Source organism: Elephas maximus, chromosome 4 (assembly GCF_024166365.1).
Source record: "Elephas maximus indicus isolate mEleMax1 chromosome 4, mEleMax1 primary haplotype, whole genome shotgun sequence".
Taxonomy (NCBI): Eukaryota; Metazoa; Chordata; class Mammalia; order Proboscidea; family Elephantidae; genus Elephas; species Elephas maximus.
Window position 1 is genome coordinate 58,171,104 of NC_064822.1, and position 25,040 is coordinate 58,196,143.

The window sequence follows — 25,040 nt, forward strand, 5'->3', positions numbered from 1 at the left end:
GTCAAGGGGCAGGGAAGCCCCAGCTCACTGTTGTGCCTGGGCTGGTCCTCCAAGCAGCTCTTTGGAATTGTGGGGAAGGCTGGAGGCAGAGGCATCCACTATCTCACCTAACGGATGGCCTTTGTGACCTAGGACAAACCTTTACCAAATGGGCTTGGACCACAGATTATGGCCTTGGGGTGGGCAATGACCATTTGGCCTTTGTGTTGGTCTTGGGATCCCTGACCCTAATCAACCAGAAACCTGCAAGCCTAGCCTCATTCAGACTGCATTTCCAAAGCACGGGGCTCTGAATGCTCTGAGTGCAGCCTCCCACATCTGCACAGATCCTCACCCAACTCTGTCCCCATCTCATCCAATCTAACAGGTTCCTTTGGTGCCTACAGCCCAGTTTGTTTGAGGGATACAGCTGCATTGTTCTGGGCTCTGAGCCTCAGTCCGATTTTGGTGGCTGTGAAAAATAACAAGACCAGGGCCTGGCATGAGCAGCCAGCAGCCCAGTGGGTAAGTGCTCACTGGCCTCTGCTGCTCACTTGCCCAGAAGAAGTATACAAATGGCTACCCTGGCCAAGGTGCATACTTCCTGATTGCCTTCTGAGAGTCCCAGCCTGCCCAGAAGTTAAGTATAGATGAAATTTTGATTCTGAGCAACCCAGGCACAGGGAACTGCCATGTGTAGAAGGCTCACAGCCTGGAGGAAAATGTGTCCCAGGAAGATGTGTCCCTGGGGTAAAGTGAAAGAGCCCCTCTTTGTGCTGAATTCTCCAGGAATGGTCCATGGAGATAGAGGGGACCTGTCTTGGGAGAAGTACAGCCAGAATGCTCCTTAGAAGTGAGGACGGCAAGACTTTGTCTCACATACTTTAGACGTGTTATCAGGAGGGATCAGTCCCTGGAGAAGGACATCATGCTTGGCAGGGTACAGGGTCAGGGAAAAAAAGGAAGACCTTCAATGAGATGGATTGACGCAGTGGCTGCAACAATGGGCTCAAGCATCACAACGATTGTGAGGATGGTGCAGGACCAGGCAGTGTTTTGTTCTGTTGTACATAGGGTCGCTATGAGTCAGACCTGACTCGATGGCACTTAACAACAACAATATTAGTTTAATGGCTATGTGGAGCCCTGGTGGTGCAGTGGTTAAGAGCTACGGCTGCTAACCGAAAGGTCAGCAGTTTGAATCCACCAGCCACTCCCTGGAAACCCTATGGGGCAGTTCTGCTCTGTGCTGTAGGGTCGCAATGAGTTGCAATTGACTCGACAGCACTGAGTTTTTTTTTTTTTAATGGATATGTATATAATTTTTAATGAAATAATGCACATCTATTAGGGATGCATGGTCAAAAACATTTTTTAGTGCACTATCAGAAAAGTTTGGAAACCACTGCATTTGAGGACCTCTTAAGGGCTTTTAGAGTCAAAGGTCCTGATCAGGTAGGCTTCTCTCCTCTCCCATTGGTCTTGAGGTCTATGTTTTTACCTGAGGTACAGAGAAGTGAAGTGACTTGCTGGGGTCACACTGAATACAGGGAGCAGAACATATCCAGAACCTTCTGAGACCTGCTTCATCCATCCATCCATCCATCCATCCATCCGTCCGTCCGTCCATCCGTCTGTCCGTCCGTCCATCCATCCATCACATCCATCCAACAGATATTTATCCTGTTATGGTATCTGCTGGGTTGGCTTCCCTGCCTCCAGGCTGTAACATCTTTCAAAGTCCTCCCTCTCCTTTCTTACCACCACTATAATTCAGTTCTTGTCACCCTGACCCTAAATTAAGACCATAACTTTTGAATGGGCCTCTCTATTATGGTCCCTCCTAGGCCAAACCATGCCAGGCACCACTTACTATTAATCTCCCTGAAATTTGCCCAAGTAACGTTGAGTGACTGCAGATCGCTTGCAGTATACAGTCTGAATTTCTTGGCCTAACCCAGAAGTTGATACCCTATGCCCTGTATTGTGAGCCTACCTTGGATTAGTGGCTTCTTGAGGAGCTTCGTTGTATGCTTTAAAATCTAATCAAAAGGAAATTATACTTCAATAAATTCTAGCCAAAAAATGAAAAAAAAAAAAAGAATTTAGAGGCTCTGTCTAGTATACATCGCTGCACGTATATAGACAGAATTCTGTGAATGTGTTCTGACACACGTCTGTGGCTGTAACAGCCTGAGTGAACCCGAGCTGGGGCCGAAAGAGATCAAAACGCAGCCCATGCGGAGTGAGCTTCTTGGCTCAAGCAGACACGTGAGACTATGTGGGCAGCTCCTGTCTGGAGGCAAGATGAGAAGCCAGAGGGGGACAGGAGCTGGTTGAACGGACACGGACACGGGGAATACAGGGTGAAGAGGAGTGTGCTGTCTCATTAGGGGGAGAGCAGCTAGGAGTACACAGCAAGGCGTGTATAAGTTTTTGTATGAGAGACTGATTTGATCTGTAAACTTTCACTTAAAGCACACACACACGCAAATTAAAGTGCACTCAAGCACACACACACACCCCTGCAACCCATGCTCCCTTGCTAATCCGTGCTTCTTGCCTTGGGGCCATGTCATTCTGGGACTTTTTCTACTTTCACCTAAGCCTCAGAGCTCCTCCTAGTGAGTTCTCAGATGAAAAGAGCGCAACCCCATGCTGACACCTGGCCCAGGTAAAATCGTGAGTAAAATGCTGAAGGTGCATTTTCAAGCAGTCGAGGACCCTTCCCCCTTTCTTCAGATGGGTGGGTGAAGGTGTGAGGGGTGACCCTCCATGAAATATAAATTTCATTTCAGAGCTCAAAAAATAATTTTTTTTCCCCTAGCCCAGCCTTTTTTTTTCTCAGTCCCACTTGGTTTGGAGGGAACTAAAATTTAATAGCCCTCTGTTCTTTCAACTGCTTCCCTTCTGGAGTCTCCAGGTAAGGCTTGGTTTCTCTCTTGCAGCCCGGGAATTCCAACCCCAGGAGGAACCAGCCCATCAACCTGAACCATTATGCCACCAAGAAGAGCGTGGCAGAGAGCATGCTGGACGTGGCCCTCTTCATGTCCAACGCCACGCGGCTGAAAGCGGTGCTAGAGCAGGGGCCGTCCTCCCATTACTACACCACCCTGGTAACGCTCATCAGCATCTCCCTGCTTCTGCAGGTGGTCATCGGAATCCTCCTCGTGGTCATCGGTAAGGAGCCAGCCTTTCAGCGCCCCCTGGTGGGAATAGAAGCCCTAAAGCACCTCCCTATATCACTCCGCACATGCCAATTTAACGGTCACCTAATTTTTTTTTTAACCTCGTGTTAGGAGTCCCTGGGTGGCACAATCACTAGCAAAAAGGTTGGCGATTTGAATCCATCCAGAGGTGCCTCCGAAGACAGGCCTGGAAATCTGCTTCAGAAAGGTCACAGCCTTGAAAACCCTATGGAGCAGTTTGACTCTGCACACATGGGGCCATCATGAGTCAGAATTGACTTGACAGCAACTAACAACAACATCGTGGTAGCCCTCTGCATCCACAAATGCCCAAACGACGACTCCTATACAGTGAGGGCAGGCATGCTGTCTTATCTCCTGGCATCCCATGTAGTGGACACTCCCCAAATACCTGCTGAATGACTGCCCTCACTAACTTGTGTCAAGAGTTCTTCATAGCATTTTTGTGAACATTTATTCCCACTCTTAGAAGACCCAGTGTAAATTCCCAAAACCACATGGATGCTCAGTGAGAGCAAAGGCATTTCAACCTGATGACTCCCCCCTTCCTTGATTTCTGCTACATGGATCTCTGAGATGGCAGACTTTCTCTAAGTTCCAACGGATGTTGTGAGAAAAGCCCCAGGCTGAGGCCCCCACTCTGACCCTTACCTCCCACCTCCCCACAGCACCCGGGGCTGAGGCCCCCACCCTGACCCTTACCTCCCACCTCCCACCTCCCCACAGCACCCGGGGCTGAGGCCCCCACCCTGACCCTTACCTCCCACCTCCCACCTCTCCACAGCACCCGGGGCTGAGGCCCCCACCCTGACCCTTACCTCCCACCTCCCACCTCTCCACAGCACCCGGGGCTGAGGCCCCCACCCTGACCCTTACCTCCCACCTCCCACCTCCCCACTGCACCCAGGGCTGAGGCCCCCACCCTGACCCTTACCTCCCACCTCCCCACAGCACCCAGGGCTGAGGCCCCCACCCTGACCCTTACCTCCCACCTCCCACCTCCCCACAGCACCCGGGGCTGAGGCCCCCACCCTGACCCTTACCTCCAACCTCCCACCTCCCCACAGCACGGCTGAACCTGAACGAGGTGGAAAACCAGTGGAGATTAAATCAGCTCAACAATGCTGCCACCAGCCTGGTCTTCATCACTGTTGTCATCAACATCTTCATTACAGCCTTCGGAGCACATAAGACAGGGTTCCTGGTGGCCAGGACCTCAAGAAATCCTCTCTGAACGGAGCCTGGGCCCAGGTGAGGGGGAAGGATGGGAGGTCCTAGGTCCAAGGGCTCCCCAGGTGGCCCTTCTCTCACCTCAGGAGGGTTGGGAAGAGAGATTCCTTGTCAAGAAAAAGGAGGCTACAGATTTAGGAGGCAAGGAGGGGATCTTGGAGAAGGGCTTGAACTGAGACTAGAAAAAGCCTCCCCAAAACCCTCTTGTGCTCTACTTCAGTTCCTGGACTTGGGTTTATCTATAGCTTGGGGTGGGGTGGCTGGCTGTGCCCCTCTGGCAAGAGGAAAGATGGAAATGTGGAGTTCCTCTTTGGCATTGTCTAGCATCCTTGCTACTCAAATTGTGGCCCATGGACCAGTGGGATCAAACCACACCACCTGGGAAGTTATTGAAAATGCAGAATCTCAGGTCCTACACCAGACCTGCTGAGTCAAACCTGCATTTCCAGAGGATTGCGAGGTGAATCATGTGCACATTAAAGTTTGAGGAGCACTGGGTCTGCCCTCTCATTGCCTCTTCTTTGCTTCCCTTACAGGTACTGGGTCTGGAACTCCTTCATCCCTGATCTCCCAGGCTGTCGGGTACGTTCCACAGACCCTGGGAGAGCTTCTAAAAGGACAGTATAGATGCCCTTGCTCCCTTCCCATGAGTAACTGAATGAAGATGGGATATTTTGCTGATTTAAGTGAATTCCACCTTGGCCTGGAGTCCTAAGCTCAGACTGGAGTACTGCCAGCCTTTCCTCCCTGGTAGCATCTCCTGAACCCAGGGCATGTGAGAAGGACCGAGTCTTCCTGCTAGAGGACTCTGGTTCTTACTCCACCCCATCCCTTCCCTCTGCTTTGGGTCTCAGTTTTCCTTTCTGTAAAATGGAATGATTTCTGTCTATAAAATTTTCTGCATATCCACTGTGAGTCAATGTCTGTTTTCAGCGGTGAAGGCCCAACCATCCTGGTTGGTGTCTGAATTCCCTCTCCATCTGTGTCCTGGAAAGGGCTCAAAGGAGCAAATACCAGGCTTTAAAATCACTCCCTCTCCTGTGGGTTCTGCTCTGATTCAACTTACCTGGGCCCACATGCCTTTGGCTAATTATCATCTGCTGTATCAATTCCAGATTAGTCATTCTGGATTGATGCTTGGAATCTTTTTCAAGATTGTACTATAAACCTACTCTAGCTTTCACAATTACACGTTCTCTTAAACATGTGTTTAAGGAATACAAACCAATTTTGATCTCTGCCTAGGCTAAATATAACTAGGAAGGTAAGTTTGCACCTGTAAGGCATCACAGAGCAGCCCCAGCTAAAACAGAAATGATTTTAGGTTGTCTGCTATTTTAGAATAAGCCACACCTTGGCTCCTCTCCACTGCTCACTATAGCTAGCCTTCACCCAGGGTAGCCAAAATTCTTTCTCAGCTGAAACCACGCATCTCTGCTAATCCACAGAAGCAGAAAATGCCTGCTCAACTATTTGACTGGGAGCTCCTCAGACAGGGACAATGCCCCCTTCCTGAATAACCCATTGCTCATAGAAGGCTGTCTCCCACACAGGCAGGAGCCAAACTAATAATGGTAAAGGGTGGAGGATGGCATGAGAGGGAACTTGGCGTGTCCATCAGATGCCTGACAGCTGAGGGACACAGATGTGTTCCTGTGCCCCTCAGCCAACCCCTCCCACCGTGGAAGGACAACAGGAAAACACAAGAGCCATTTTTTTTCCTAAGAAGATGCTGTATTTAATTCCCTCCCCCCATCCCGTTCCCTCCCCCAACCCAACCCATTTTCCTACAGAGTAGGGGCCATGCCAGGCCCTTCCACTTAAGGCAGACGGTGTGGAGGTAACAAATATCAAACACAAAGCCAGGGACAGATTACCCAATAAGCAAAGTACGCACGGGCTTACTAGTGCTTGCTTACTCATCTGTAGTACACAAGTTCACCTGTTTTTCACCACATCAAAGATGTGAAACCTATGGGAAATTGTGCACTACAGATTAGTAAGTAAACACTAGTAAGCCAGTGCGTACCTTGCTTACTGGTTAATCCACCCCTGCACAAGGCACTGGCCTAGGGACAGAGGAGTGGTGGGCAGGGCAGGGAGAAGGCTGGGCTGGCTCATCAGAAGAAGTGAAGCAGGAGGCTATTTGGGCTGTTGCAGACCTGCCGGTGCAATGCCTGAGGATGAGGGTGAGTGGCCCCAGGAGGAAACCTGGGCCCCACCAGGCCAACTGCAGCCCTCGCCTACTCCATATAAGCCCTCTCCAGAAGGCAGCAGGCCTGTGTAGGAACCACAACAAGCCAGGGCCTAGGGAGCTTATATGGCATCCATAAGCCACAACCTATTAATTGAAAAGACTTTGTCCTTCCTTCCTGATTTCTTAGAGGGAGGCAGGGATTCTCCCCACCCCCAGAAGGTTCTCCATTCTCCCTTATGCCAAGCTTATGCCCTTGGTGAGTAAGACACCGACTAGGTAGCTCCTGAGGCTCCAGATGCTGTGATTTGGGCTCTGGCACAGCTTGGAGCTTGGGCTCAGCTGATTGGCCTCCTGGGCCCTGCTGCACCCGCAGTCCTTCCTCACAGCAGAGGCCCTGTGCTCCCCTCCCTCAACAGACACTGGAGTTCAAGATCCAGCATCCGATGCACCACTGGTGAATTCAGCAGCAGTGGGGGAGGCAGCAGCAGCAGTAGAAAAACCCCCAGCTACAAAGTCACCTGGGGACTGTTAGTGCAAGATAAGTGTGTGATAATCAGCTGGGTGGGGGGAAGGTTGGCAGTAGAGTACAAGGGCCAAGGGCTATTTTCCCTGAACTGCTTAGCTTTGCCTTTCCTCTTGCCCCCTGCTCCCTTCCACTTGGAGATGCTCTCACCTTCCCAAATCTTTCATCCTGCCCCCTTCCTACTCTGCTCCCTGTTTCACGGTCAGGGTCTCGCCCAAACACCTTCTTCCACCCAAGGCACAGATCCAGCATGTTCCTCCTGACGCCAGCCCTGCTAGGTGGCTGGGGTTCTCCCTGTAGAAGGGCAAGTCCACAGGGGTATTGGACTGTGAGGACTCTGCAAGTTTTCTACATCCCTTTCCACCTTCCTGCCTGCCCCCATCCCCTCTGCTCATCTAAGGGAAGTCGATGGATTATTTCCACATCTGCGTTCCTCTCTTCTTCATATTCTCTCCAGAGGCTGTACCTTATGGGTGAGCTGGGAAGAGACTTAAGCTTCACTTCCTTGCCTTTTTCACCTTGCCCATTCTGCACGGCCTGTATGCCAAACGCTGGTAAGATGAAGAGCCCACTGCCCACCACGTGCCCATCTCCCAGCTCCCCTGTCACACTAGCATGATGATGTCAGCTCTGTGCTTCTGGTCAATCTGAAGTTAGCTCCACCTGGAGGGTAAGGTTAATGCCCTTGTTGGTGGCCACCTTTCAGTGGCTACCTGGGAGAGGTGCATGTCACTGGAAGGCACGTGCATGGGGTACAGCTGAGAACCGCTCCCCACGGAGCCAGCCCCTCTGGTTACAAATCAGCTGCCAGGGTCAGGACCAAGGGACTTGATACTACACAGGAATGGGTCTGAGGTATGCAAGTGGGGACTTTCCCTAGATATACAACTTCATCCCTCTCTCACAGTCAGTGCTGGGTCTGCAAGGGACTGGACAGCTACAGTTTTGGTTTTCTGTTAAAAAAAATAAAACCCCCCAAAAATATGTCCCAAAAGTTTCCAGTTTGTGGTCCATATTCCCTGTGAGGAGCTCTGGGTGGGTGCTGGAATCCACCCTCATGGACAAGGATGGTATTGCTCAAGCGGTCTTGCCTTCCTTGAACTAATTGCCCCGTCCTTCTCAGGTGCTGTTCCATCTCTGTCGACAATGAGTGGCCCCTCCTGGCCCCTCTCCCAAAGTCCTCCCTTCTGGAGGCCCCAGGATGGAGAAGGGAACCTTGGCACCGCTCTCTGAGCAAGGGGGCAGCCCTGGTGAAGTGGGGGCTTTAGCTGAGGCCTCATGAGCCCCAGCCTTTGCTTCTACCCCTTTCCCTGCCGTCTTCCAGCATCGAGCAGGGGCCCTGGAGGAGCAACCACAAGTCAAGGAGCAGGAAGTGGTCAGTCCAGCAGGCCACCCCTCAGGATTATGGCGACCTCATTTGGCGGCGGTTCCACATGCCTCGCTTGGAATGGAAATAATGGAAGAAATTCCTGAGGGAGAGACGTTCTACTTCCAGGCCTGCTTGGAGGATCCTGAATGGGGGGGGGGGGGGGCGGGGGGGAAGGCAGGATGAGCCAACAGAAGCAGGAGAGGTCCCTAGGGAGAGGCTTGGACCCCAGAGGAACCTGCCCTTCCACATCTACGTCAGACCCTGTCCCTTTCTTCATCTATTCACTTCCCACTGGGCATAGGGAGAAGGATGTGGTGGAAAGAATGTGGGTTTGAATTCCAGCTCCGTGACTTAGTAGCTGTATAAGTAATGTCATCTTTCAGAGCCTCAGTTTGCATATCTCTAGGAAGAGGATAATTATGTATAGGAGGGTGGTGGTAAAGATAAGAGGTGACGGATTTTACATACACTAAGTACCCAATAGCTATGGTTTAGCCTACAGAGGTACCCCATTACTATTTGATGGAAGCAGAGGGTGGGAGCAGAAGAGCTTGTCCCCAGGGCCTTCCTGTACCTTTTTTGTGTGTGTAGCTCACTGGGAGTCTCTCTCACAGGGCTGGAAATAGTTAGAACTGGGCACAATCTCTTTCTTCTCAGGCCCAATCTGGCACGAAGATCAAGGGTGGAGGGAACTGCTAGACCAGGCTTCCCAAATCAGGGCTTCCATCTGCTTTGGGACCTGCTTTGATCTAGCTTTATGAACTCTGGTTATCTGATAGAAGCTCCCTCAACTTCCTTCCTTTTCACCTTAAATTCTCTTAATGGTACCGTCTTCCTTTTCTTTCTTCCCTCTAGGGAAGAAAACATAAGCAGACCTGGTTTGTAAGTCTCTGACATTCACTAGCTGTGATATTTGGGGCAAGTTATTAACTTCTCTTCAAGACTCAGTTTTCTTACCTGGAAAATGCAGATGGTTACACCTACCTCACAGAGCTTGGTGGGAGGAGGTATTAATGAGGTAATATACATAAATCACCTGGCAAGAGTAGTGAGTGGTTGTCTCTTGCCCTGTCTCTCAGGAGGAAGTGTGTCTCTTCCTTGTCAGGATGCCCCCTCCCCAGGTGCTCCTGACCATGCCTGTTCACCTCCTCTGGGACACCACACCAGCAATTACAATCTTTCTTTTTTGGATTTTTCCCTCTCTCTCTCCCCTTGTTCCTTCCCCTTAAGGCACCATCCTCTTTTCGTCCCCTTCTCTTGGCAGTAAACTTCTTGAAACAAGAGTCTTATACTACACAGCCTCCACTTCCTCACCATCTCCATGTTCCTCAAACCTCTACAACCTAGTATCACTGTCCAAACTTGCTTCCTGTTAAAATACCCTTCTTGCTCACTTGCCAAGTCTGACAGCTTATACTATGTTCTCCTCCTTCTCTCTGAGGCTTTTCATACCATTGACAATTTCTTCCTCCCCAAAACCCTCTTCTCCCTTGGCTTCCAGGGACCCAGAACATTCTAGATATCTTTTTGCCCTTTAATGGTCCACATGGCTCTCTTTAGCCGGTCCCAAAATCTTTCCTGGCCCTTTCCCCATGTCTTTCTTGTCCATTCACACAACTTCTGCCTCCTCCTCTGGGCGGCCATGGAGGGCAGGAAAGCTGCTATCTGGCTAGGGAGAATGTAGTCATATCCTCAAAGAGTGTCTCGCTTGGTGTTAAGAATATTATCATTTATGTTTGTAGGGCTCAACGGTTTTTTTTTTTCCTTGACAGTTTACTAAACGCTTTTTCACACCTTTAATTTCCACACCAGCCCTGTGACACAGACAGAGAAAGTATCATCCCCCTCTAAGAGATATGGAAACTGAGTGTCAGTGAGGTAAATCTGAACCCTAGTAAGTGATAGAGCCTCCCCCAGCTCAGTGCTCTTTCCACAGCATCTGACTGACCTATGTGTTAGGAATCTGCAGCCAGGAGGATTGCTTGGCTGGTCTAGCCCTGTTCCCTCCCCAGAGCACTTGACGGGATAGAATTCCAGCCTGTCCCCAGTCACCTGTCCAGCAGTTCCCAGTCCTCCCCGCCCCAGCGGTCTCGGAACTCCTTGGTGTTCATGCCCCCGATCCTGTCCAGGTCTGACTTATAGATGCCAAGCAGTCCAAACCCATTCACCTCCCAGTAGCCTGTGGACAAACAAGGAATGAGGCCAGGTGAGACAAGCCTCACGGGCCAGGAAGAATGAAAATGAAAAAGGCTTCAGGGATGTATTCCTACAGACTTTTCTGAAGGAGGGAGGACAGGGCTGGCTCTGATGTGCTGAATAAGGTCAGCTGAAACAGAAAACGATTTCAACTGAAGAAGTACCTTGCCTGTTTTGGGGAGATGCTCCCTAAGCTGCGGTTCAAAGCCAGCAAAAAGCAGCAGTCCCACCAGGGGGTGACCAAAAGGGCTGATGACAGCCCTATAGATAGAATCTGATAACAGCAGCCATTGAAGGCACGGCTGAGTGTTGGTCTCCTTGTCTGTTTCCCTTTCCAGGCTATAGGCAGGAACATACATCCTCAGAGGGGCACAGAGTCTGGCACATAACAGTGGCTTAACACATGTTTTGATCAATGAACGAAGGGGATGAAGAGGCTGGAAATGCTTGCTGCTGCTGTTACTGCTGCTGTCAGCACAGTCCTAGGCCCTTCTCTGCTGGATTGTCCAGCTGAGCAGAGGCAGCAGGAGCTAGGGGTCAGGGGGAGATGCTGACACTTGCGGTCATGACTGTTTCCAGCTCTGGGGCTAAGGGTCAAGGCCAGAGAGGTCTTTCCCACCCCCTGCAGCCCAGGGCAGGGCTCACCCTCAGGCCACTGGGGGGTGGCCCCACAATGCAGCCTCATAACCATGGGAGCGAAGGCCATCTTGCCCTCAACACAGTGCTTCCGGATGGTATCAATGATCCCAGCTGGGAAGTGGATGTGGAGGTCACAGAGGAAGACGATGCTGTGTGGGTCCTGGGGATAGACGTGGGCAGGGTCAGCAGACCAGGCCACTAGGAGACCAGGCTACTGTCTCAGACAATCCCTAAGCTCTTCCCCATTGAAATGACCGACAAACTTCCCCAGAACAAACTGGTGGGAAGATTCCCACAGTACTGGGCATCAGAGCACAGTTCTTACCATCAGAGGGTGAATTCTGAGCCTTCTCCCCATTCTTTATGAACCCCAAAACTCTGGATAACTGGGCAAATGCTCTATTGTCATTTCTTAGTCCCACCCTGGCACTGGCCCTGCAGCATACAGAGAGGACTCCCTGTGTTCTCCCTTCCTCCCCAAGGAGCTGACCACCTTACACATCCCGAATGTCTCTCTCCTCTTGCCAGTCTTTAATTATACTTCCCAAGCCCCTACCAGGCCACTTACCTTCACCAGGTCTATGCCAGCCTGAAGTCCAGCTGAGCGCTCAAAGTTTCCATTTAGCTTCATGTACTGGTAGCTGCAGGGAGAAGAGAGAACTGAGTATCAGGACCCCTGGAGGAAGGTGGCAGGCACAGAGGTGAGAACTGATCCTGGGATGGGATTATGGGAAGGTGAGTTCTCTGGGGAAAGCCAGGGACTGGAAATCAGGAGAGCTGGGTTGGACTGCTGGCTCCGCATCAGGCCCACCAGTCCTGGGACTTGAGGGAGGAGGCAGCCCAGGAGATGCCCTGACCAGGGGCCCTCCTCACCTCCGCAGCTTGGACCTCTTCAGTGCCATCTCAACATCCATGTCCTCACTGCTGTAGTCAGTGATGATGATGTTGAAGTGCGGGTCACCGGTGACCTGGAACAGCTTTTCCATGTCTCTGATGAGCTGGTGCACCCAGCGAGCTTGGTTCTTCACTACCCCAGTGGGGTAGAGGAAAGCAAGAAGCAGAGGTGGGCAAAGGTGAGCACCTCTACTCTTGGTTACAGTCGGGAGTCCTCTGCTTAGGGGATAGTACAACTTTGGGAAACCCTCAGTGATACAGCACAAAGACACAAGGGCAGAGCCAGGACCCACAGCTAAAGGGGCCTCTGTGTCCTGCCCTCCTCATGCCCTCCCAGGCAGGGCCCCATGAGAAGGCCTTGGCTGAAGCTCCTCATCAGTTCTACTCGGTCACCTGCCATGTTCTAACACTCACACCCTAGGATTGGTCCATCTTATTATCATCCTTTATTGCTTGTTCCACCTTCTCATAAAAACCAGCCTACCTGCCCTATTAAGTACTCTCCCTGTCTTATTTCCCCAGACCAGTTGTAACCCGCACTATAGCAACCCCATCTGATTATCAGTCCTGACCCTGAGACTTGGCATGACAGAAAGAGCACTGGCCCATGAGCCAGGATCAATTCCTAGCTCTAACACTTGCTAGCCATGTAACCTTGGACAAGTTATGTTTCTCTTGTGAGCCTCAGTTTCCTCAGCTGTAAAATGGCCTCTCTCACAAATTGTTGTGAGATCAAATCAGTGAGCACAGACCTAGGTACTCACGATTATTATCAGGATCCCTGCTTTGCTAGCAATACCCAGGCTTGGCCGAGGCTCACCAGGCACGATGAAATGGACTATGGCTCGGTGATTCCAGGAGAAGCCCAGGGGCCAGCACAGCTTCGGCTCTGGGACCCGGGCATTCAGGGCTTGTCTCCGGTGGTTGTGGGGACTCCAGACCAGGCCTTGCAGGTTCCGGGCCTCCACCTCCTCCCCGCCAGCTGGATCGATGCCCTGCCAGCCTCGCGTAGACACGTACTCAGAGAGCCGCACCAGGCGCTGGCCTTGTTCCAGCAGCTCAAGCTCCAGGAGGTAACGGCCCCCACGTAGCTGGTCCTCCCGCTTCTCCACGTTCACAATGCGCTGCAGCTGGTACCTCCTGTGACAGAAAGGAGGGGGGTGTCTTGAGTAATTCCTTCCCACACTGTAGAGAGCATGGCGTTGACACTGACTAGCTATGGGGCCTCAGGCGAGATGCTCAACCTCTCTAGGATTCAGTGCCTCCATCTTTAAAAATGTACCCATTGAACCTGATGATCTCTGAAGACTGTCACAGCTCTACGACCCTAAGTATTTAAGGTGAGCAAGAGGGCTCACAGTGAAGGCGTTCATTGAGAAACTGACACTCATTAATAAAATGCCCCCTTCAAATCAAAAGTCCCTAAGACACATGGGTAATTAGACAAATGTTCATTGGTGTGCTTATCATTAGTCATTAAGAAAATACAAATCAAATCCACAATGATACCACTTCACACCCACTAAAAACAAATAATAACAAGTGTTCGTGAGAATATGGAAAAATTAGAACACTTATGCACGCTGGTGAAAATGTGAAATGGTGCAACCCCTTTGGGAAAGAGTCTGGCAGTTCCTCAAAAGATTAAACATAGAGTTACTACAGGACCCAGCAATTTTACCCCTGGTATGTATCCAAGAGAAATGAAACATACATCCACATAAAAACTTGTACACAAATGTTCATAGCAGCATTATTCATAATAGCCAAAAAGCAGAAATAACCCAAATATTCATCAGCTGAGGAATAAACCCATTGCTGTCGACTTGATTCCAGCTCATAATAACCCTACAGGACAGAGTAGAACTGCCCCATAGGGTTTCCAAAGAGCAGCTGGTAGATTCCAACTGCCAACCTTTTGGCTAGCAGCCATAGGTCTTAACCACTGTACCACCAGGGCTCCGACTAGATAAATAAAATGTGGTATATCCATGCAAAGGAATATTGGCATGTGTTGTTTGCTGTCTGGTTGATTTCCAACTCAAAGCTACCGTATAGGACAGAGTAGAACTGCACCACGGAGCTTCCTAGGCTGCAAATCTTACAGGAGCAGATCACCAGGTCTTTTCTCCTATGGACTGGCTGGTGGGTTCAAACCACCTATCTTTGTGTTAGCAGCTGAGTGCTTGACCATTGTGCTACTAGGGTAACCAGGGCTCCTTAATGGAATATTATTCAGCCGTAAAGGATTTACTCATACATGCTATAATGTGGATGAACTTTGACGATGCTACGCCAAGTGAAGAAGCCAAACATCAAACACACATATTGTGTGGTTCCATTTACATGAAATACACTGAATAGGCAAGCCCATGAAGACAGAAAGTAGGTTGGTGGTGGCCAGGGGCTGGGAAGAGGGAGGGAGGATAGGGAGTGACTGTTAATGGATATGAGGTTTCTTTTTAGGGTGCTGGAATTGTTTTGGAATTAGAGAATGGTGATGGTTGCTCAACTTTGTGAATATACTAAAAACCAGTGAATTGTATACTTTAAAATGGTGAATTTTATCTAAAAAAAAAAAATGTTGATTGGCAGAACGAATGAATAAAAAAACAAAGAATATGAGGCACACACACCTAAAGCCCCAGGCCTTGTAGCCCACATTGGGAGATTTCATTTGTATTTTTTTTAGCCTTTGCTTTGTTATATCTCTTTACTTGCTCCTTTCCTGAGGGAGGAGACTTCAAGAACCTTGCCTGATGATGGAGCTGACTGACTGACTGGCCCAGGAGCCTGGGTTGGGGGTAAAGTTCCAGCTATTTCCACAACAGGGGGACTCTGGGGGAACCTGCTGGCTCCCATGTGCCCCAGCCCCTGGCCCCAGCAGAGCCCTTTACCTTACCCCCGGCTCCTCTGGTTGAGCTTCTTCAAGAAGACCCGCGTGACCTCAAGAGCCTCCTGCTCCGGAAGCAGAAGGTTGCCAGATGTGTTACAGTTCAGATCAATCCAGTCAGTTCGCAGGGCTTGGAAGTCGAGGTTCCGGGCACTAAAGGTCTGGTCCCAGTTTACTACTGGGTCAAACACAGGCGCATATTCGAACACTTCACTCACATCCTCTTCCTCTTCCTCTTCTTCTCCCTCTTCCTCTCCTTCCTCTTGTCCTTCCTGGCCTGCAGCCACCACTACCACCTCCTCCCCTCCATGCCAACCCCTCCTGGAGGCCTGAGGCTCCATCCTGTCTCCCCTCCTCTGCTCTGCAATGAATGACTCCACTTGACTCAGCCATTGGGACTGCTCTAGAGTCCTCCTGGGGCCGTCACCAGTGGGCCCAGGCCCCTTCATTTGAGGCAGGCTCCCTGCCAGGCGCCCAGGGAGCCACTGGTCAGAATGAGGAAAATCTTGGCTGAGCTCAGGGCTGGGTTTTCCTTCCCTCTTCTTTGGTTGCTGGGCTGGGATGTCACTGATCCTCACTGGGGAGAGAGCTGTGGAGTTCTGCTTGGAAAAAGGCACCAGCAGGCCCTCCTGAGGCTGAACCAGAAGCCTCCGCAGGCTCCGGAGGTGGTAGTCAGTGATGTCCTCCTGCCCAGGGGTGGAGGTGGGCATCCTGGAGTTCTGGTCATTGGGGGCAGGGGTCTCCTCTGCCATATCTCCGTACTGGGAATCTTCAAGAAGGCCCTCCTCAGAGCCTGCAAGGTCACATCATTAATAACCACCATTCCTCCCCTCAGGGGGTTTCAACCTTTCTCCCAAAAAAGACACACAAGATAGCTAATAATCATATGTGTGACACACTCAGTGCTTCCAGGCCAGAGATGGAATCCTGGCTCTGTTACTTACATATTGTGGGAATTTGGACAAGTTATTCAATCTCAACTGACCCCAGTTTCTTCATCTGCATAAAGGGATCAATAATCCATCTCCCACAGGGTTGCTATGAAGGTTGAGTGATACAAATGGCCCAAGCCAAGCCCTGACTCCTGAGCAAGGTGTGCTTCACTACAGCAGAGCTTCACCAACAGTGTGTCTGGGATAGCAATCCCCCTCCAAGCAATGCAAGTAATCTCCTCCACAGCTCCAAATCCCCTCCAGCTGTTACAAATAGTGCCTTTTTTTTTTTTTTTCCAAGCATCTTGATGTGGAAGAGGACGGAAGTACTGTTCTTGACTCCCTTGGGTATGGGGCACGAGATTATGTGGCTTGGATTTTAAGCTCCTCAAGAGCAGGGCTGGCATAGTCTGAACTTCCCTTAGAAACAGACTGTGGTCACCCTTCCCAGCCTGACTTGGAAGCCTCAGCTGTCACTCTGTACCTGGCTGCTCTGGTTCTCGAGTCTCAGGCTGGTCAATCTTGATGTACTCCTGAAAGCTGAACCTGCAGAAGAAAGGGAGATGGAGATTGGTACCCGGTACCCTGCAGGCTAAAGCCCTGGCTCTGCTGGAGGTCCCAGCAGGAACCTGAAGTCATGCCCCAGGCTACAGTGAAGGAAGGAGGCTGATGAGAGAGTGTCTGTGAGTGTGTGATGTCCCCAAAGACTCCTCGGGCTGGCAGAGCACTTTTCTTTAGTCCTATAGAGCCCCCTGCAAGACCACCTTCCTGCCCCATTCAGCATCACTCACCTGTCCTGGTAGTAGGTGCTTTCCTGGTAGAAGCATTTGTTATGGGTCTCCATGTGGCTCAGGCGGGTATAGTCATTGGGGTAAACAAAGGACAGATGGACCTGGAAGGAGGGAAAGAAGCAGCAGGAGAAGAGGGTGGGGTCTTGGTAAGAAATCCCTAGCTGGGATGATCATACAGGGCTCTTAGGGAGCTGCCCTTGGCAAGCAGAGAAGGGCAACTTTGAGCTCTGATTGAAATATTTGTTACTCAGCCAGAATCCTATTCCTGTCTATGCCTCCTCTCCTGGACTCTCGGGACCAAAGGTAACCCCTGAGTCAAGCTCTCTAGTCCACCTGACCTTCACCTCCTGTCCAGCTCATACCTCAGCAGCAGCCAAGACCATTCCCTGCTCCCTCTGCCATCTGATGCCTTTACCTTTACAAACAACCTCCCTCCTCTTATTTACTATACTGCTTCCTTTGTCCCATTTAAACATAGCTCAAGGTCACCTCCACCAAAGAACCTTCTCAGTTATAGTCCACCTATTCTCTGATTGGGTGTTTGATTCCTGTCCTCTTTCTTCCTGCCTCCAGCACTCTTGTAATCATCTCTAGATCTATAGTGTTCATTCTGCCTCTTCAGTTTCTACACTGGGCTAAGGTTCTTTAAAGCTAACCTCTCCTCCATAGTTGATTTTTCCCTAGTGCCTTGTTTGTGAATTTAATCAAAACTGCTGGCAGATCAGCTGGCAGGACTGACAAAGGCAGGACAGGTAGAAGCAAAGCAGGAAGCCCTGGCCCAGCTCCCCTGACCTCATCACTGTGGCACAGTTGTGGGGTGGGGGGGTGGGGGGTGTTTCTTAAAGCAGAATGCCCATTCTCAGGCTTTGCAGAGCAGTCCATTGGAGTCAGAGGCAACTTGGAATGAAAGTGCTCCTCAGCTCGGGGGGCGGAGGGGGTGGGGAGAGGAAGGATTCCGTCTCATTGCCTCCCATCCCAGGCATAGGCAGCAATCCCTTTTCCATTCCTGCCCCCACTGCCTGGGCCCAAGACTTACAAACCGGAGTCCCTGGTAGCGCTGCAGAGGGAGCCCATCCACCAGGTAGCTGGGCTTGTAGGGACAATCGGGCAGGACATGGCGGAGACGAGACTTGGGGATCAGAGGCACTGAGGACAGTAGGGAAGAGGAACAGGAGTGGAGGTGAGAGCCTGAAACTGAGGCTGGTGTAGAGCCACAAAAGCTCCTGGCTGAGGTATGAGGGGTGCAGTCCTCTGCCCTGAGCAGGACTTTCTTCTGTTCCCTAGAGGCAGCTGTGGTCAGAGTCAGTGCCCATCGGGTGTAGCTGCCAACCCAGGCTGGCGCCAATCTTCTGGGGCAGGAGCACTTGAGAAGCTCCTTAGTGGCACAGGACTTGGAACAGCCCCTGGTACAAGGTACAGAAAGGTGCTCTAGCTGACTTTGGAATAACAGTACAGGCTGTTGTTGTTAGGTGCCGTCAATTATGACTCATAGCAACCCCACGTGACAGAATAGAACTGCCCCATAGGGTTTTCTTGGCTATAATCTTTCCGGGAGCACATCACCAAGTCTTTTCCCTCCCAGAGCCACTCGTGGGCTAGAATTGCCAACCTTTTGGTTACCAGTAAAGTGCTTAACCGTTGTGCCACCAGGGCTCCTCCAGTACAGGGCTACCCTCAATAAAAGCTTAGAAACATCCAAGAGACTACAAAGCCCGTGCCCCACTGCAGTACCAGTAACTGAATTTCCTTCCATGGGCTGAGCACCCGCTCTTCTTCTGTTTGTCATTTTTTTGCAATTGTCATCTTTTAAAATGCAAACACTCTCAAGAGGAGTAATGTATGAAGACTCTAGCACCTTAGTGTGAACATATTTCTCTCATTGGGTGACAAGAGTTGGAATCCAACTATTACATTTGTAATTAGGGAGGGATGCACGGGGGGACTTCTGGGGTCCAGTTCTATTTCTTGTTCTGGGTGCTGGTTACACAAATGTTTCCTCTGTAGTAATTTGTACAGTTGTTAAATTATACATATATATTTTTGTACTTTTCCCATATGCATATTACCTTTTACACTGCAAAGAAAAAGACAAAGGTTCTATGACTTTTGGGATACTGTGGCAGAACTGACAAGTCTCCTGAGTCTTCCCCACCCTACCTCCCACCACTCCTGAACCTGGCAGTGCACTGTTCCCAGACTGGATGGTAGTGGCAAATGTGTGGCCAAGGCCTTACCTCGATAGAGGGAGTCCCGAGGGTCAGGCCGCAGCATGTCAGCCAGAGACTGCTCATCTTTGGGAAGAGAGTCTTGGGAGCCTATATGGCTGGCCGCTGTCTGTGGTATGTGGCCCACCTCATCCATTCTCAGGATCGTCTCATCTGGGCCCCAGGAAGGAAGGAGCAGAGGGAAGCTGTGAGTCCTGGAGCAAATCCAGCCCAGAACCAGTCCCCCTGCCTCTCTGAGGGGCAGAAGCCCACGAGGGGCAGGGGAAGACTTGGATAAGACTTCTGTCTTCCAACAAGGCCAGTGTGGGATGCACTCAGTCCCTCTTCTCTCTAGCCCTGCAACCATAACTTGTTTTAGCTCTTTATCTCCCTATGACCCTTGCACCAGACCCAAGGCTACCCACATCACAATTTCATGTGAACTGGGAAAAGACACCTCTTCCTCAAAATGGCTTACTGCTACATATTGGAGAGCTCTCATTATAAATATCTTTAGTCAAACAGATGAATGGATAAACAAAATGTGGTATATAAACACAATGAAATACTACTCAGCCATGAAGAGAAATGAAGTTCTAATACATGTGACAATGTGGATGAACCCTGAAAGCATCATGCTGAGTGAAATAAGTCAATCACAAAAGGGCAAATATTGTATGATCTTTTCATATCCTTATAGGAAATGATAATAATAGGCAATTGTGTAGAGACCGAAGTTTATTAATGGTTGCCAGGGATGGGAGGGAGGGAGAGGAGAGCCATTGTTTAGGAAGCAGTGAGTTTCTGTTTATGGTGACAGGAAATTTGGCAGCAATTATGGGTGATGGTTACACAACATGATTAATGTCACTAAATTGTAAACCCAAAAATGTTGCATTGGCAAAAATGATGTGTCATACATATATTTTACAACAATAAAATAAATATCATTAACTCATCTAACACTTACATAGCATTTACTACTAATTTTAAGCCAGGCACTGTTATAAGTATCTTACAAATATTAACCCATTTAATCTTCACAACTCCCCAAGACTTGTATACAATTGTCATTTCTGTTTTATAGATAAGGAACTTTGGCAAAGAGAATCTAAGTAACACGCCTAATGTCACACAATTTAGTTGTCATTTGCCTTCAATTCCAACTGATAGCAACCTCATAGGACAGAACAGAACTGCCCCATAGGGTTTCCGAAGCTGTAATCTTTACGGAAGCAGATTGCTAGGTCTTTTCTTCCGCAGAGCGGCTGGTGGGTTCAAACTACCCACCTTTTGGTTAGCAGCTGAGTGATTAACCATTGAGACACCAGGACTCCTTGTCACACAACTGATTAGTAGCAAAGCCAAGTCTGAACCCAGGCAGTCTAGCTCCAGAGTCCAGGTTATGCTACCTCTCAAATACACAAACTAACAATGCCTACCATGAGAAGTGAGCCCTCTAGCGTTCAAGGCAGCCCTGCCTTCCCCCTGTCTTCCTCTCCCTCCTATCCTCATCTTCAGGTTGCCTCATACCTACCTCTTCCCTTTTCTAACAAAGCCTCCTTGGGGGAGCTGGTTACTTGTCTTTGCTCTCTGCCTGCTCGGTTGCTTTGCCTTGAGCCCCAGATAGAGGCTTTCCTTCTCTACTGAAGTACATTACGTATGGCCCACTTTACTAGTTTCTTACCTGAACTTTGCTATGGGCTTCTTTCTTCTAGGTTCACATTAAATATATGGGTTCCAATTCCTTCTTACACCATTGCACCAGCTCACAACCTGCGCCTCTTGCAATGACCTTGTGGCCTCTTGCAATGACCTTGTGGCCTCTTGCTTTGGTCACCGTAACTTCCTCCCACCAACCTCGCCCGTTCCACACGGCCACCTTCTCCTGTGAATGCAGACCTTCCTTTTCTCTCTCCATCCTGTCCTCCTTCAAGCCCACACACCTCCCACTGCCTCTCTGCCCCCCTCCCAGCACTCACCCTTCCCTTCCTCCCTTGGGTTCTAGCTGTGCCTGCTCTTTCTACACTGGGACCCACACGGCCCCTCCTGCCAGAGAGGCCTAGAAGAGGGCAATTTGTCAGTGGGGTCCCCCTGGACAGGAGTTTTGCTGTGGAAATCACAGGCAATGGAAAGTACAACTGAAAAGTTCATTTACTGCAAATTGAAAGCAGGTGAAAGTTTCCTCTCCAATGGCCACAGTTTTGTTAAGAATCACAGTTGCTTATCTGTAAAGTAGGGGATTAGATTCAATCAGAAGTTTTTAATCTGGGGTGAGCCTCAAATTCTCTGGGTTTCCTTGAGATTGTATACAAAATGTTGTGTGTTGGTGGACAAGGGCATTTCTCTCAGGTGAGGGCTCAGAAAGCTTCCAGCAGGTTCTCAAAGGGGCTGCTGACCCCTGAGAGTTAAGGACCCCTGACCTCAAGGCCGCTTTAGGTTCTGTCCCTTATTCTTGGTCCGCCTCACACCCACCGCTCTAAGCACCTTGGGCTTTAGCCTTCTCGGCTCCCACCTCACACCCTAGGTGGGCTGAACCCTGCATGTTGGCACTCTTTCACCTCTGTCTCTGGCCTAGGGGCAGAGCCTACTCACTTGTGAAGAGGGACAGGGAAACTGAGTCAATGATGGTGAACTTGGCTCCAGGGTCATGCCGTCGCCACTGGAAGAGGAAAGAGGGTGGATGTGGATGGTTGGAGGTACTTGAGTCTCAAATAGGGTTCAAGGGACAAGGGGGAGCACTCACCGCAACTTCCACGTGATCGGTGCCTTCATCATTCTGCTTGTGCAGCACCTCAAAGTAGTACCTGTGGGAGGCTGACAGGCTGGTAGGAGGAGAGAGCAGAGAAAACAGGGCTGTCTTCTCAGGCCCCTGTGGTCACCCCCTCTGGCCCTCTTCCACTGCGCCACCCCAGACCCCTACTTCTCTCCCACCAGCCATAAACTCCCCTTATCCCTTTATCCTTTGCTCTTACAATCTCAGGAGCTTGCATTTAACCAGTTTAGAATACCCACCCCCCCACTTACTACCAGTGTGAACTTAATCTCCTCATCTGTAGGATTGAAATAATAGCACTTACTTCGCAGGATAATTGGGAGAATCAAATGAAACAGTAACAGCTAACCCTTTGGAGTAGTTACTACGTACCGGGCATTGTTCTAAGTGTTTTCTATATACTAACAGTGAGGCACAGAAATCTTGGGTAATTTGCCCAAAGTCATCCGGGCTGTAAGTGGTGGGTTTGGGATTTGGTCCAGCAGTCTTGCTTCAGAGCCCATGCCGTTAACCGCTATGCTGAAATACATGTAAAGTGCTCACCATAGTGGATGGCACATAGCAAGTACTCTACGCATGCTTAAAAAACAAAAACCTAAGCCTGTTACTGTTGAGTCGATTCTGACTCATAGAGACCCTATAGAACAGAGTAGAGCTGCTCCACAGCGTTTTCAAGGAGCAGCTGGTGGGCTCAACTGCTGACTTTTTGGTCAGCAGCTGTAGCTCTTGACCATCGCGTCACCAGGACTCCCTGTGCATGCTAGACTGTCTTATTATTATCAACATCAATATTATTACCACCAAACCAATGTACAATCTTGCGTATGTGTGTATTGGCCACCAGGTGGCACTCTGAAGTTGGGGTACGTCCACTCTTCCAGCACGTTAAAGCTATTCCAGCCTCTATGGGCTGGGAAACGGCTTCCCTTCCCTCCGGCCTACTAAGGGATCACTGCAAGGACATCAACAGCCTAGGCACTCCTGGCAGCACAGGCAGGCAGAGCCCAGGCTGCACAGGTGTAGACAGCTCTGGGGATGGAGTAAATGGGAAAGGCAAGGACTAGGAGAAAGGAGACCTATTTTCCTTTCCTGAGGGTTATTAAATAGCCGTTTGATCTTCAATAAATCAACACCCCTCTTTGGGCCTCAACTTCCTATCTACGAAATGAGGAAGGGTGGGCCTGGTGGTCTCTAAGTCAAAGACTCCATTTACCCAGAATGCATAGGTGGGGGCCCATGGAACCTTTGGAAAAAGGAGGCTGGATAGGGCAGAGGCATGCAGCCGATTTCTCTGACCCTGATTCGGCTTTAGCACTTAGGGTTTTCTTTTGCTGGCTCAAGAGAATGTCTGTCGGGACACTTCCTACTCACCCCACTGGCTTGGAAATTTGACTCCGAAACTTCCCAAACTCTCCAGGGGCAGTCCATTCCTTTCCAGTCTAGAGGTATGGGGAGAGGGAGAGAAGAAGAGAGAAAAAGAAATTGTGAAGAAGTATGTGAGGTGGTGAGTGGAGAGACAAAGAAGGAATGAGAAGCAAGGTGAAGAAAGAGGAAGAGGGAACAGAAGAGAATGAGAACAACAGGAGAGAAAACAGAAAAGAATTAAAGAGAGTGATGTGTGGGCTATAGGACCTAAAAGATGTGTGTGGCCCAGTCTTGACCCAGAGATCAATCTTTCTGGGGTCTTTTCCCAGCCTCACACTCAGAATCCTTATTCTTCCCCATACCTCAGTCTATCCCTTGTAAAATGGGCTAGGAATGAGAGCAAGGATACTTCTTTTTCATCCCTTCTTCCCCAGGAGTCACACCAGAGATGCTAATGGTAATGAGAGTCTTCTGATGGAATCAGGCTCTCCAAACCCCCCTTCAATGCCCTGGCTCCCAGGACCAATGGCAGAAGTCCCTGAGGCTGAGCTGGCCCTACCTTGCCCACACTGGCCAGCAGCTGAAGGCCTGAGACCTGGTCGTCACGGCTCAGCCAGAATTCAGCATTGTCATCTGCAGCAATGGCAAACTGGACTTTCCCTGGGCAGTGGGAGAGAGAGTTTATAGGTGAGAGCAAGTAGGGCTTTGGCATAAAGGGTGGATGGCCTTTTTTATGTCTTTGTGGTTATATTCTCTTCGGGGGCTTCGTGCCTTGGCTTCCCCCTCTGTAAAGGTAAGGTTTCTACACCTTGGGAGACATTGTGAAGAAAGACAAGACTTGTATAGAGAGATGATGAGTTAGTTCCAGGTTCAGCAAATCAGAGAATGAGTGGGCCAACTGGAGCAGACTGGATGAGATGCACCATGTCTCAATTTTCCCTCTCTCCCTAATGCACTAATAGGGGCCAGTCACCTAGTGTTGGCTTATTTCTCAGTGGCAGGCAGTTTTGGGTACCCTGCAGAACTCTGGGCAGGAAGGAAACAGATGGGGCCTTGGGGTTGGCCTCACCGTCAGTGAAGGGGTGCAGGTAGCCAAAGATGCGGAGGCCATAGTTGGTCCATTTAGGGGACACAGCCAGCTTCCTCAGGGTTGTGCGGACCTGTGCCAAGAAAGGGGAAGGCAACTGTTATCCAGAAGAAGGAAAAGGAAATTGGTCCACAAAAGGCTGGTGAGAAGACCAGGGAGGGGAGCAAGACAGGAGGGACTGGGACACAGCTTGGAGAGTGGAGCACAGGCTGCCTTTCAGCTCCCCCTGCCTCTTTGTCCAGGTGACCTTATCCAGTACACAACCAGCACGATTAGACGTGGTGCCCTCAGTAAACCACATTGTGAGCCATGATGAGATCCTAAAGCTGAAATGAAGTAGAGGATGGTCGAGAAATTGAAGGAATCTTTGGGAAGGGACTAGGGAGATATTGTGGGCAGAGGAAAAGAGGGACCAATAGATAAGGGAAAGAAAATGAGTCAGAAAAGGAAAGAAAGACGAGGAAGACAGGGCTGGAGCTAGGGGCCAAAGAGAGACGAGATGGAAGTGGGGCAGAGGGAGGAGAGAAGAAAGGGGTGTGGATGGGGAAGGATGGAGGAGATGGGCCCAGCATGTACTCACGTGGGGGTACAGTGGGAAGTGGAGATTCCTCCTGAGCTGCTCGATGGAGCTGCCACACCAGTCTTCAAACACATGCAGGTTGGCACGACCCCGGAACTGTACAGGGCAGGGCAGGGGGCAGATGAGTGAGAGTGTGTATCCCTAAAATGCCCCTGTAGCTCCACGGCTTGAGGAGG

The 25,040-nt window shown here is 50.2% G+C and overlaps 2 protein-coding genes across 8 annotated transcripts in view; one reads left to right on the top strand and one right to left on the bottom strand.

The window, feature by feature from the left end:
* Window positions 1–5,326, top strand: part of NINJ2 (ninjurin 2) — a 190,041-nt gene extending 184,715 nt beyond the window's left edge. For 5 of the 6 annotated variants that reach the window (XM_049882150.1, XM_049882149.1, XM_049882151.1 and 2 more), the window contains 3 exons: window positions 2,928–3,159; window positions 4,256–4,439; window positions 4,955–5,326. In XM_049882150.1, the coding sequence (XP_049738107.1) occupies window positions 2,928–3,159; window positions 4,256–4,422 (399 nt within the window). In that variant the 3' untranslated portion in view covers window positions 4,423–4,439; window positions 4,955–5,326. Of the gene's footprint in view, window positions 1–2,564; window positions 2,654–2,927; window positions 3,160–4,255; window positions 4,440–4,954 lie in introns of those variants that run through there. The other variant, XM_049882154.1, reaches the window with a different exon arrangement.
* Window positions 5,327–6,213: 887 nt separating this feature from the next.
* The window catches only part of B4GALNT3 (beta-1,4-N-acetyl-galactosaminyltransferase 3), a 107,239-nt gene continuing 88,412 nt past the window's right edge, over window positions 6,214–25,040 (bottom strand). For both annotated transcript variants that reach the window (XM_049882158.1, XM_049882159.1), the window contains exons 4-20: window positions 24,865–24,960; window positions 24,267–24,357; window positions 23,757–23,857; window positions 23,204–23,271; window positions 21,803–21,881; window positions 21,652–21,718; window positions 19,087–19,230; window positions 17,889–17,998; window positions 16,853–16,953; window positions 16,546–16,607; window positions 15,139–15,922; window positions 13,057–13,376; window positions 12,216–12,369; window positions 11,911–11,983; window positions 11,349–11,502; window positions 10,560–10,686; window positions 6,214–8,649 (exon numbers count right to left, since the gene is read on the bottom strand). In XM_049882158.1, the coding sequence (XP_049738115.1) occupies window positions 8,541–8,649; window positions 10,560–10,686; window positions 11,349–11,502; window positions 11,911–11,983; window positions 12,216–12,369; window positions 13,057–13,376; window positions 15,139–15,922; window positions 16,546–16,607; window positions 16,853–16,953; window positions 17,889–17,998; window positions 19,087–19,230; window positions 21,652–21,718; window positions 21,803–21,881; window positions 23,204–23,271; window positions 23,757–23,857; window positions 24,267–24,357; window positions 24,865–24,960 (2,640 nt within the window). In that variant the 3' untranslated portion in view covers window positions 6,214–8,540. The remainder of the gene's footprint in view (window positions 8,650–10,559; window positions 10,687–11,348; window positions 11,503–11,910; window positions 11,984–12,215; window positions 12,370–13,056; window positions 13,377–15,138; window positions 15,923–16,545; window positions 16,608–16,852; window positions 16,954–17,888; window positions 17,999–19,086; window positions 19,231–21,651; window positions 21,719–21,802; window positions 21,882–23,203; window positions 23,272–23,756; window positions 23,858–24,266; window positions 24,358–24,864; window positions 24,961–25,040) is intronic.